Source organism: Echiichthys vipera (assembly GCF_963691815.1).
Source record: "Echiichthys vipera genome assembly, contig: SCAFFOLD_40, whole genome shotgun sequence".
Lineage (NCBI taxonomy): Eukaryota > Metazoa > Chordata > Actinopteri > Perciformes > Trachinidae > Echiichthys > Echiichthys vipera.
In genome coordinates, this window is record NW_028154804.1 from 175,001 (window position 1) to 187,983 (window position 12,983).

Consider the following 12,983-nt stretch of genomic DNA (forward strand, 5'->3'; position numbering starts at 1 on the left):
GACGGATTTTCAAAATAAAAGGCTCGTTCAGCAGCGATCACAGACGAGTCCTGGAGGCCTGAGAGTCTGTGCAACAACCAGGAGAATCCAGGTCCAGCAGTGGAGATCCAGAACCAGGTCCTGATCCAGATCCAGATCCAGAACCAGGTCCAGGTCCAGATCCTGATCCAGGTCCAGATTCAGGTCCAGATCCTGATCCAGGTCCAGATCCTGATCCAGATTCAGGTCCAGGTCCAGGTCCAGATCCTGATCCAGGTCCAGAACCAGGTCCAGATCCTGATCCAGAACCAGGTCCAGGTCCAGATCCTGATCCAGGTCCAGAACCAGGTCCAGATCCAGATCCTGATCCAGATCCAGAACCAGGTCCAGATCCAGATCCAGATCCAGAACCAGGTCCAGGTCCAGGTCCAGATCCAGATCCAGGTCCAGGTCCAGATCCAGATCCAGATCCAGATCAAGGTCCAGAACCAGGTCCAGATCCAGATCCTGATCCAGATCCAGAACCAGGTCCAGGTCCAGGTTCAGATCCAGATCCAGGTCCAGGTCCAGATCCAGATCCTGATCCAGGTCCAGATCCAGATCCAGAACCAGGTCCAGATCCTGATCCTGATCCAGGTCCAGGTCCAGATCCAGGTCCAGAACCCCACAGGCCCGGCTGAGCGCCCGGTGGTCACGGTCGGCCCACGTCCACCGTGACCTTGGTGAAGAGGTCCAGCTTCTCCGTGTTCACCACAGAGTAGGACAGAGAGTTGATCCCGTCTCTGAGCATCGTGTCTCTGGTGTGAGCGATCCGGTTAAACCTGCGACACAAGACACCTGATCTGAGACCTGTGATCTGATCTGAGACCTGTGATCTGAGACCTGTGATCTGATCTGAGACCTGTGATCTGATCTGAGACCTGTGATCTGAGACCTGATCTGAGACCTGATCTGATCTGACCCCTAATCTGATCTGAGACCTGATCTGAGACCTGATCTGATCTGACCCCTAATCTGATCTGAGACCTGTGATCTGATCTGAGACCTGATCTGAGACCTGATCTGATCTGAGACCTGATCTGAGACCTGATCTGATCTGACCCCTAATCTGATCTGAGACCTGTGATCTGATCTGAGACCTGATCTGATCTGAGACCTGATCTGATCTGAGACCTGTGACAGTGATCTGATCAGTGATCAGTGATGTCATCAGTGATGTGATCAGTGACAGTGATGTCATCAGTGATGTGATCAGTGACAGTGATGTCATCAGTGATGTCATCAGTGATGTCATCAGTGACAGTGATGTCATCAGTGACAGTGATGTCATCAGTGACAGTGATGTCATCAGTGATGTCATCAGTACCTCTGAGGGTTGGGTTCGTTCTTCTCGTCTCTCTGGTGACGGATCATTCGACATTTTCCCGCCTCGCCGCTCGGCCTGGAGATGGACATTCCTTTAGACGCCAACCTGAGACACACAACAACAACAACAACAACAACAGTAAACAACAACAACAGAAAACAACAACAACACACAACAACAACAACACACAACAACACACAAGAACAATAAACAACAACAACAACAACAACAACAGTAAACAACAATAAACGACAACAACAGAAAACAACAACAACACACAACAACAATAAACAACAACAACAGACAACAACAACACACAACAACAACAACAGAAAACAACAACAACACACAACAACAATAAACAACAACAACAGACAACAACAACACACAACAACACACAACAACAGAAAACAACAACAACACACAACAACAATAAACAACAACAACAGACAACAACAACACACAACAACACACAACAACAACAGTAAACAACAATAAATGACAACAACAGAAAACAACAACAACACACAACAACAACAAACAACAACAGACAACAACAAACAACAACAACACACAACAACAACAGTAAACAACAATAAACGACAACAGTAAACAACAATAAACGACAACAACAGACAACAACAACAACACACAACAACAATAAACAACAACAACAACAACACACAACAACAATAAACAACAACAGAAAACAACAACAACAATAATCAACAACAACAGACAACAACAACACACAACAACAACAGACAAACAACAATAAACAACAACAACAGAAAACAACAACAACAATAATCAACAACAACACACAACAACAACAGACAAACAACAATAAACAACGACAACAGACAAACAACAATAAACAACAACAACAATAATAAACAAACAACAAACAAACAACAAACAACAACAGACAAACAACAACAACAATCATCATCATATTAAATATAATAAATATATATATGTGTGTGTCACCTGTTGTAGATGTCCTCTCCTCCCCAGCCCCAGTATATTAATCATATTAAATATAATAAATATATATGTGTGTGTCACCTGTTGTAGATGTCCTCTCCTCCCCAGCCCCAGTATATTAATCATATTAAATATAATAAATATATATGTGTGTGTGTCACCTGTTGTAGATGTCCTCTCCTCTCCAGCCCCAGTATATTAATCATATTAAATATAATAAATATATATATATGTGTGTCACCTGTTGTAGATGTCCTCTCCTCCCCAGCCCCAGTATATTAATCATATTAAATATAATAAATATATATATATGTGTGTCACCTGTTGTAGATGTCCTCTCCTCTCCAGCCCCAGTATATTAATCATATTAAATATAATAAATATATATATGTGTGTGTCACCTGTTGTAGATGTCCTCTCCTCTCCAGCCCCAGTATATTAATCATATTAAATATAATAAATATATATATATGTGTGTCACCTGTTGTAGATGTCCTCTCCTCCCCAGCCCCAGTATATTAATCATATTAAATATAATAAATATATATATATGTGTGTGTCACCTGTTGTAGATGTCCTCTCCTCCCCAGCCCCAGTATATTAATCATATTAAATATAATAAATATATATATGTGTGTGTCACCTGTTGTAGATATCCTCTCCTCTCCAGCCCCAGTATATTAATCATATTAAATATAATAAATATATATATATGTGTGTCTCCTGTTGTAGATGTCCTCTCCTCCCCAGCCCCAGTATATTAATCATATTAAATATAATAAATATATATATGTGTGTGTCACCTGTTGTAGATGTCCTCTCCTCCCCAGCCCCAGTATATTAATCATATTAAATATAATAAATATATATATGTGTGTGTCACCTGTTGTAGATGTCCTCTCCTCCCCAGCCCCAGTATATTAATCATATTAAATATAATAAATATATATATATGTGTGTCTCCTGTTGTAGATGTCCTCTCCTCCCCAGCCCCAGTATATTAATCATATTAAATATAATAAATATATATATGTGTGTGTCACCTGTTGTAGATGTCCTCTCCTCCCCAGCCCCAGTATATTAATCATATTAAATATAATAAATATATATATGTGTGTGTCACCTGTTGTAGATGTCCTCTCCTCCCCAGCCCCAGTATATTAATCATATTAAATATAATAAATATATATATGTGTGTGTCACCTGTTGTAGATGTCCTCTCCTCCCCAGCCCCAGTATATTAATCATATTAAATATAATAAATATATATATGTGTGTGTCACCTGTTGTAGATGTCCTCTCCTCCCCAGCCCCAGTATATTAATCATATTAAATATAATAAATATATATATGTGTGTGTCACCTGTTGTAGATGTCCTCTCCTCCCCAGCCCCAGTATATTAATCATATTAAATATAATAAATATATATATATGTGTGTCTCCTGTTGTAGATGTCCTCTCCTCCCCAGCCCCAGTATATTAATCATATTAAATATAATAAATATATATATGTGTGTCTCCTGTTGTAGATGTCCTCTCCTCCCCAGCCCCAGTATATTAATCATATTAAATATAATAAATATATATATATGTGTGTCACCTGTTGTAGATGTCCTCTCCAGCCCCAGCCCCAGTATATTAATCATATTAAATATAATAAATATATATATATGTGTGTCTCCTGTTGTAGATGTCCTCTCCTCCCCAGCCCCAGTATATTAATCATATTAAATATAATAAATATATATATGTGTGTCACCTGTTGTAGATGTCGTCGTCCTCTCCTCCCCAGCCCCAGTAGTTGTTGGGGAAACCGTTGATCTTCAGAAACTGTTCTTTACTCAACGAGGACACGCCCCCAAAATACTGGTTATAGGGCAGCCTGGGGACACATCATCATCATCATCATCATCATCATCATCATCATCATCATCATTATCATTATTAATAATAATACAGAGGAACCATCATCAGCCTGGGGACACATCATCATCATCATCATTATTATTATTATTAATATTATTATTATATAACCATCATCAGCCTGGGGACACATCATCATCATCATCATTATTATTATTATTAATATTATTATTATATAACCATCATCAGCCTGGGGACACATCATCATCATCATCATCATTAATATTATTATTATTATTATTATTATTATTAATACAGAGGAACCATCATCACAGCTTTATTATTATCTCATAAATAAACATTTGACGTCGTCGTCATGGTAACTGTGACTTTAGAGACTCGACAGAACAACATGAATGTTTCTGTGTTGATCCTGAAACAGGATCCTAAAGAGAGAGGACAGGAAACAGGAAACAGGAAGTGAGATCTCCTCCTGTGTGGAGTCACTGTCAGCACTTCCTGTTGTCACACACACTCAGCATCAACGATGAGCCACATTAAATAATGATGAGTCAGGTTCAGTGTGACGGCGTTTACGTCTGAGAGGAGAACATGAACTGGAGCCTCTCGAGCTTCAGATCAGGAAACACTGAACACGCTTCAGTGAGCGACGGACGGATCAAACACGTTCTGTTGGAAATGTTCTCTGTGGAACTTTTACAGCATTCACAACAACTTCCTGTTTACGGGAGAAAACTGAATATAAGCTGAGCTAACATTACCCCGTAGAAATGTAGCGAGCTAAGCTAACATTACCCCGTAGAAATGTAGCGAGCTAAGCTAACATTACCCCGTAGAAATGTAGCGAGCTAAGCTAACATTACCCCAAAGAAATGTAGCGAGCTAAGCTAACATTACCCCGTAGAAATGTAGCGAGCTAAGCTAACATTACCCCGTAGAAATGTAGCGAGCTAAGCTAACATTACCCCGTAGAAATGTAGCGAGCTAAGCTAACATTACCCCGTAGAAATGTAGCGAGCTAAGCTAACATTACCCCGTAGAAATGTAGCGAGCTAAGCTAACATTACCCCAAAGAAATGTAGCGAGCTAAGCTAACATTACCCCGTAGAAATGTAGCGAGCTAAGCTAACATTACCCCGTAGAAATGTAGCGAGCTAAGCTAACATTACCCCGTAGAAATGTAGCGAGCTAAGCTAACATTACCCCAAAGAAATGTAGCGAGCTAAGCTAACATTACCCCGTAGAAATGTAGCAAGCTAAGCTAACATTACCCCGTAGAAATGTAGCGAGCTAAGCTAACATTACCCCGTAGAAATGTAGCGAGCTAAGCTAACATTACCCCTAAAGAAATGTAGCGAGCTAAGCTAACATTACCCCGTAGAAATGTAGCAAGCTAAGCTAACATTACCCCATAGAAATGTAGCGAGCTAAGCTAACATTACCCCGTAGAAATGTAGCGAGCTAAGCTAACATAACCCCTAAAGACATGTAGTGAGCTAAGCTAACATTACCCCTAAAGAAATGTAGCGAGCTAAGCTAACATTACCCCTAAAGAAATGTAGCGAGCTAAGCTAACATTACCCCGTAGAAATGTAGCGAGCTAAGCTAACATCACCCCGTAGAAATGTAGCGAGCTAAGCTAACATTACCCCAAAGAAATGTAGCGAGCTAAGCTAACATTACCCCGTAGAAATGTAGCGAGCTAAGCTAACATTACCCCGTAGAAATGTAGCGAGCTAAGCTAACATTACCCCGTAGAAATGTAGCGAGCTAAGCTAACATTACCCCAAAGAAATGTAGCGAGCTAAGCTAACATTACCCCGTAGAAATGTAGCAAGCTAAGCTAACATTACCCCGTAGAAATGTAGCGAGCTAAGCTAACATTACCCCGTAGAAATGTAGCGAGCTAAGCTAACATTACCCCTAAAGAAATGTAGCGAGCTAAGCTAACATTACCCCGTAGAAATGTAGCAAGCTAAGCTAACATTACCCCATAGAAATGTAGCGAGCTAAGCTAACATTACCCCGTAGAAATGTAGCGAGCTAAGCTAACATAACCCCTAAAGACATGTAGTGAGCTAAGCTAACATTACCCCTAAAGAAATGTAGCGAGCTAAGCTAACATTACCCCTAAAGAAATGTAGCGAGCTAAGCTAACATTACCCCTAAAGAAATGTAGCGAGCTAAGCTAACATTACCCACACGCACACGCACGTCTCACCTGAAGCCGAACTTGTCCATGGACACGGACAGGTGGCGGGGCTGGCTGAAGCACCTGTAGGTGTTGCGGTCGTCCATGGGGATCAGGTCCACGTCGCTGAACACGAAGCACTCGTAGTCGTCCTCCTTCAGCGCCTCGGCGTAGCCCACGTTCAGCAGCTTAGCCCGGTTAAAGGTGGCGTCGCCGTCCTGGACGCACACAGACACGGAGACAGAGACACGGCGTTTATGACGACGACGACAACAACAACAACAACAACAACGAGACATTTAGACGTTTGTGTTTGAGGTGGTGATGTGAACGTTAAACAGGAAGTGATGTATCTGCCTCCATTTCTTTTATTGGAACCAAGCTCCGCCTCCAACCATCATCCGTCTGTTCAGTGGTGACGTAACACCCTTTCAGAATAAGACTTCCTGTCGGAGCCTGGTGTTCCCGTTGTTTGAACAGAGTTTTAAAAACATCATCATTGACCTTTGACCTCTTTCTAACTGAGCACAGAGCTGATCCTGATCCTGATCCTCCGCATGTTCGGACCTTGGTTCTGTTTGGTTGGACCCAGAACTCTTATTTTGAAAGGGTGTCACGTCACTGAACAGCTGGACAGTCTGAATAAAAACAGCGTCTCCGTCAGCTCCGTTCTTTAACGTGATCCAGTCGCCTACAGGAGTCTCCATCCGTCAGACTTTGACTCCGCCTCCTTTCCTCTGACCATAAAAGGACATGTATGTGACGCTGGGGGGAGGGGCGTACGTCCATCTGGCTGACGTTTACTGGTGACAGGTCGAGGGGCTCCTCAGGTGCGGTTGACTCCCGAAGGCGCTCCTCAGGTGCGGTTGACTCCCGAAGGTGCTCCTCAGGTGCGGTTGACTCCCGAAGGTGCTCCTCAGGTGCGGTTGACTCCCGAAGGCGCTCCTCAGGTGCGGTTGACACCCGAACGCTCCTCAGGTGCGGTTGACACCCGAAGGCGCTCCTCAGGTGCGGTTGACTCCCGAAGGCGCTCCTCAGGTGCTGTTGACTCCCGAAGACGCTCCTCAGGTGCGGTTGGCACCCGAAGGCGTTCCTCAGGTGCGGTTGACACCCGAAAGCGCTCTCTCAGGTGCGGTTGACACCCGAAGGCGCTCCTCAGGTGCGGTTGGCACCCGAAGGCGCTCCTCAGGTGCGGTTGGCACCCGAAGGCGTTCCTCAGGTGCGGTTGGCACCCGAAGGCGTTCCTCAGGTGCGGTTGGCACCCGAAGGCGCTCCTCAGGTGCGGTTGACACCCGAAAGCGCTCCTCAGGTGCGGTTGACACCCGAAGGCGCTCCTCAGGTGCGGTTGACACCCGAAGGCGCTCCTCAGGTGCGGTTGACACCCGAAGGCGCTCCTCAGGTGCGGTTGACACCCGAAGGCGCTCGCTCAGGTGCGGTTGACACCCGAAGGCGCTCGCTCAGGTGCGGTTGCCACCCGAAGGCGCTCCTCACGTGCGGTTGACACCCGAAGACGCTCCTCAGGTGCGGTTGACACCTGAAGACGCTCCTCAGGTGCGGTTGACACCTGAAGGCGCTCCTCAGGTGCGGTTGACACCTGAAGACGCTCCTCAGGTGCGGTTGACACCTGAAGACGCTCCTCAGGTGCGGTTGACACCTGAAGGCGCTCCTCACGTGCGGTTGCCACCCGAAGACGCTCCTCAGGTGCGGTTGACACCTGAAGACGCTCCTCAGGTGCGGTTGACACCTGAAGGCGCTCCTCAGGTGCGGTTGACACCCGAAGGCGCTCCTCAGGTGCGGTTGACTCCCGAAGGCGCTCCTCAGGTGCTGTTGACTCCCGAAGACGCTCCTCAGGTGCGGTTGGCACCCGAAGGCGTTCCTCAGGTGCGGTTGACACCCGAAAGCGCTCTCTCAGGTGCGGTTGACACCCGAAGGCGCTCCTCAGGTGCGGTTGGCACCCGAAGGCGCTCCTCAGGTGCGGTTGGCACCCGAAGGCGTTCCTCAGGTGCGGTTGGCACCCGAAGGCGTTCCTCAGGTGCGGTTGGCACCCGAAGGCGCTCCTCAGGTGCGGTTGACACCCGAAAGCGCTCCTCAGGTGCGGTTGACACCCGAAGGCGCTCCTCAGGTGCGGTTGACACCCGAAGGCGCTCGCTCAGGTGCGGTTGCCACCCGAAGGCGCTCCTCACGTGCGGTTGCCACCCGAAGACGCTCCTCAGGTGCGGTTGACACCTGAAGACGCTCCTCAGGTGCGGTTGACACCTGAAGGCGCTCCTCAGGTGCGGTTGACACCTGAAGACGCTCCTCAGGTGCGGTTGACACCTGAAGACGCTCCTCAGGTGCGGTTGACACCCGAAGGCGCTCCTCAGGTGCGGCTGACACCCGAAGGCGCTCCTCAGGTGCGGTTGACACCTGAAGACGCTCCTCAGGTGCGGTTGACACCTGAAGGCGCTCCTCAGGTGCGGTTGACACCTGAAGACGCTCCTCAGGTGCGGTTGACACCTGAAGACGCTCCTCAGGTGCGGTTGACACCTGATGACGCTCCTCAGGTGCGGTTGACACCTGAAGACGCTCCTCAGGTGCGGTTGACACCTGAAGACGCTCCTCAGGTGCGGTTGACACCTGAAGGCGCTCCTCAGGTGTCAACCGCACCTGAGGGCGCTCCTCAGGTGCGGTTGACACAGCAACAAAAGTAGAAACAAAGACACAAGTAGAAAAAAGAGAAGCCTGTATTACCAACACCAGCTGCTATTGGTCAAGACCAAGCAGGGGGCGGGCCTCAACCTCTCCAGCGAGCACAGCCATTGGTCAGAAACGCCTGACATGCAGAAGGAGGGGGGGAAGGAGGGGGAGGCGAGGAGGGGGGGGGGGGGGGCGAGCGAGGGAGGAATGGAGGAAACTATGTCAAAGGAAGAGGAAGTGAACAAAGGAGGAAGTGGAAGTGAACAAAGGAGGAAGTGGAAGTGAACAAAGGAGGAAGAGGAAGTGAATAAAGGAGGAAGAGGAAGTGAACAAAGGAGGAAGAGGAAGTGAACAAAGGAGGAAGAGGAAGTGAATAAAGGAGGAAGAGGAAGTGAATAAAGGAGGAAGAGGAAGTGAACAAAGGAGGAAGAGGAAGTGAATAAAGGAGGAAGAGGAAGTGAATAAAGGAGGAAGAGGAAGTGAACAAAGGAGGAAGAGGAAGTGAATAAAGGAGGAAGAGGAAGTGAACAAAGGAGGAAGAGGAAGTGAACAAAGGAGGAAGAGGAAGTGAATAAAGGAGGAAGAGAAGAGAAGAAGAAACCAGTGAGTCAAACAAACAAACAGCTCTGTGAGAAGAAGAAGTTTTAGAAACAGCTGAAGTTAAAGATCATGCAGTTAAACAACAACAACAACAACAACAACAACAGCAGCAGCAGCTGATTGGCTGAGAGGCGCGTGATGACGTCACCTGATCAGAAAACAATGTTGAGTAAAGAACGAAGGATGTTTGTTTGTGCTGCAGCTCAGAGACAGAAAGATATAAAGACATAAATGCATATAAAGATAAACAGATATATAAATGTAAACATATACAGATAAAATATAAAGATATAAACATATATAATATAAAGATATAAAGATATAATATAAAGATATAAACATATATAATATAAAGATATAAACATATATAATATAAAGATATAAACATATATAATATAAAGATATAAAGATTTAATACAAAGATAGGAAGAACAGGTTTAACTAAAGGCAAAAATAATATTTAAAAAACAATAAAGGTGTTTAAAACATTTGATCAACTGAAACATGATAAATATTAGGATCTTCAAGGACCTTTCAAGATCTTTCAGGACCTTTCAGGATCTTTCAGGACCTTTCAAGATCTTTCAGGACCTTTCAGGACCTTTCAGGACCTTTCAAGATCTTTCAGGACCTTTCAAGACCTTTCAAGATCTTTCAGGACCTTTCAAGATCTTTCAGGACCTTTCAAGATCTTTCAGGACCTTTCAAGACCTTTCAAGATCTTTCAGGACCTTTCAAGATCTTTCAGGACCTTTCAGGATCTTTCAGGACCTTTCAAGATCTTTCAGGACCTTTCAAGATCTTTTCAGGACCTTTCAAGATCTTTTCAGGACCTTCAAGGATCTTTCAGGACCTTTCAGGACACAGGGACACAGGGACACAGAGACCCCCCCCCCCCCCCCCCCCCCCGTGGCCCGCCCCCTCGGCGTGGCGTACCTGGTTGATGACGTAGACCCCGTAGTGCAGCTGCTGCCTCTGCAGGATCGGGTGCAGGAAGTGGAGCCAGAACTTGAGGTGCTCGTCCCGGTTACGGAAGGGGATGATGACGGCCACCTTCTGCTGGGCCTCGCAGTCCGGGGGGCTGAAGCGTCCGCCGGGCGCCACCGCAGGGTTGTCCTTCCTGATCTGCTCCAGGGTCACCGGGGACGAGAAGTCCACCCGCAGAGGACCCACTGAGGACACAAGACCACAAGACCAGACCCTGTTATTCACAGCAGAGGACCCAAGACCAGAGACCCCAGACCCCCGGGTCACAGCAGAGGACCCAAGACCCCAGACCCCCGGGTCACAGCAGAGGACCCAAGACCAGAGACCCCAGCAGAGGGGGTGTTACAGGACTTTACTGACCCAGCAGAGGGGGTGTTACAGGACTTTACTGACCCAGCAGAGGGGGTGTTACAGGACTTTACTGACCCAGCAGAGGGGGTGTTACAGGACTTTACTGACCCAGCAGAGGGGGTGTTACAGGACTTTACTGACCCAGCAGAGGGGGTGTTACAGGACTGTTCTGACCCAGCAGAGGGGGTGTTACAGGACTGTTCTGACCCAGCAGAGGGGGTGTATCAGAACTTAACTGACCCAGCAGAGGGGGTGTTACAGGACTGTTCTGACCCAGCAGAGGGGGTGTTACAGGACTTTACTGACCCAGCAGAGGGGGTGTTACAGGACTTTACTGACCCAGCAGAGGGGGTGTTACAGGACTGTACTGACCCAGCAGAGGGGGTGTTACAGGACTTTACTGACCCAGCAGAGGGGGTGTTACAGGACTGTTCTGACCCAGCAGAGGGGGTGTTACAGGACTTTACTGACCCAGCAGAGGGGGTGTTACAGGACTGTACTGACCCAGCAGAGGGGATGTTACAGGATTATACTGACCCAGCAGAGGGGGTGTTACAGGACTTTACTGACCCAGCAGAGGGGGTGTTACAGGACTTTACAGACCCAGCAGAGGGGGTGTTACAGGACTGTTCTGACCCAGCAGAGGGGGTGTTACAGGACTTTACTGACCCAGCAGAGGGGGTGTTACAGGACTATACTGACCCAGCAGAGGGGGTGTTACAGGACTGTACTGACCCAGCAGAGGGGGTGTTACAGGACTTCTCTTACCCAGCAGAGGGGGTGTATCAGAACTTAACTGACCCAGCAGAGGGGGTGTTACAGAACTTCTCTTACCCAGCAGAGGGGGTGTATCAGAACTTAACTGACCCAGCAGAGGGGGTGTTACAGGACTATACTGACCCAGCAGAGGGGGTGTATCAGAACTTAACTGACCCAGCAGAGGGGGTGTTACAGAACTTAACTCACCCAGCAGAGGGGATGTTTCCGGGCATTTCGGCAGCTTCTTCGGCGGCTCCTCTGGTTTCTCCTCCGGGGGCTTCGGCTCGTCTTTCTTCGGGGTCACGATCGCCTCCTTCTTGGTCTCGGGCTCCTGTGGTTCTGGTTCTGGCTCTGGTCCGGAGGTGAGGTTGGCGGTTCTGAGCCGGTTCGCGTGAGTGCTGCTGATGTGGGACTGCTGGTTCTGGACGAAGGCGAACCGGATGTCCAGAGAGCGGACGTAGAAGACGACGGTGACGGAGATGTGGAGCAGACACAGCAGCACCACCAGCTTACAGGTCCGGTGGAGGAGGCTGAAGCTGCCGCCGCTGGAGTCCCCGGCCATCCCGACCCACCGGGAGGTTCTGGTGATCGGGTCCGAGCTCCGCTGGTCCCGCTGGGTCCGCGCTCCCCCGGGTCTCTCTCTCAGCTCTCGGGCTCCATTCCGGGTGAACTACGGTGGAAAGTTTCAGAGTTTTAAACACCGGGAAACGGGCAAAGGTTGAGCGGAGAGTTCGCGACAGTGACGCCGAATAACGGGACGAAGTGCCGGGAACAGTTTGAGCTCCGTCACGGGGCGTTAGCCGTTAGCATCGGTTAGCTTCCGTGAGTTCAGCCTTAAAGTGACGGTGAGGGTGAACGGGCTTCCGTCGGTGCTAACGGCTAAAGGAGCTAGCAGCAGGAAACTCCGTGTCTGCGTCACCGGGTTCTTTAAAACAACAAACAAACAAACAACAAACAAACAAACAAAGAGTGTGTTGGTGAAACAAACACTCTTTAAAAACAGACGTCGGTCCAAAGTGACTCGAACCGCGGCAGGTAAAAAGTAAAGTTCCGCTTCTTCTTCGTGGAGAGAAACTCTGGAGACAGAGATACACGCGGGCCAATCACAGAGCGGCACTGGGTCAGCTGACCAATCAGAGCGCGTCACTGAGATCACACAGACACAACTGACAGAATCATCTGTTACGCTTCCGCTCAGACTT

The 12,983-nt window shown here is 47.7% G+C and overlaps 1 protein-coding gene across 1 annotated transcript; it reads right to left on the reverse strand.

Moving 5' to 3' along the window:
• Positions 1-560: 560 nt before the first annotated feature.
• On the reverse strand, positions 561-12,839 carry b4galt1l (DP-Gal:betaGlcNAc beta 1,4- galactosyltransferase, polypeptide 1, like). The gene is made up of 6 exons (XM_083940966.1): positions 11,989-12,839; positions 10,621-10,856; positions 6,439-6,626; positions 4,093-4,215; positions 1,346-1,450; positions 561-800 (listed from the first exon to the last, which is right to left on the reverse strand). Exons 1-6 carry the CDS (start codon positions 12,341-12,343, stop codon positions 671-673), a joined length of 1,137 nt encoding a protein of 378 aa, XP_083797092.1. The 5' UTR covers positions 12,344-12,839; the 3' UTR covers positions 561-670.
• Between the last annotated feature and the right edge of the window lie 144 nt (positions 12,840-12,983).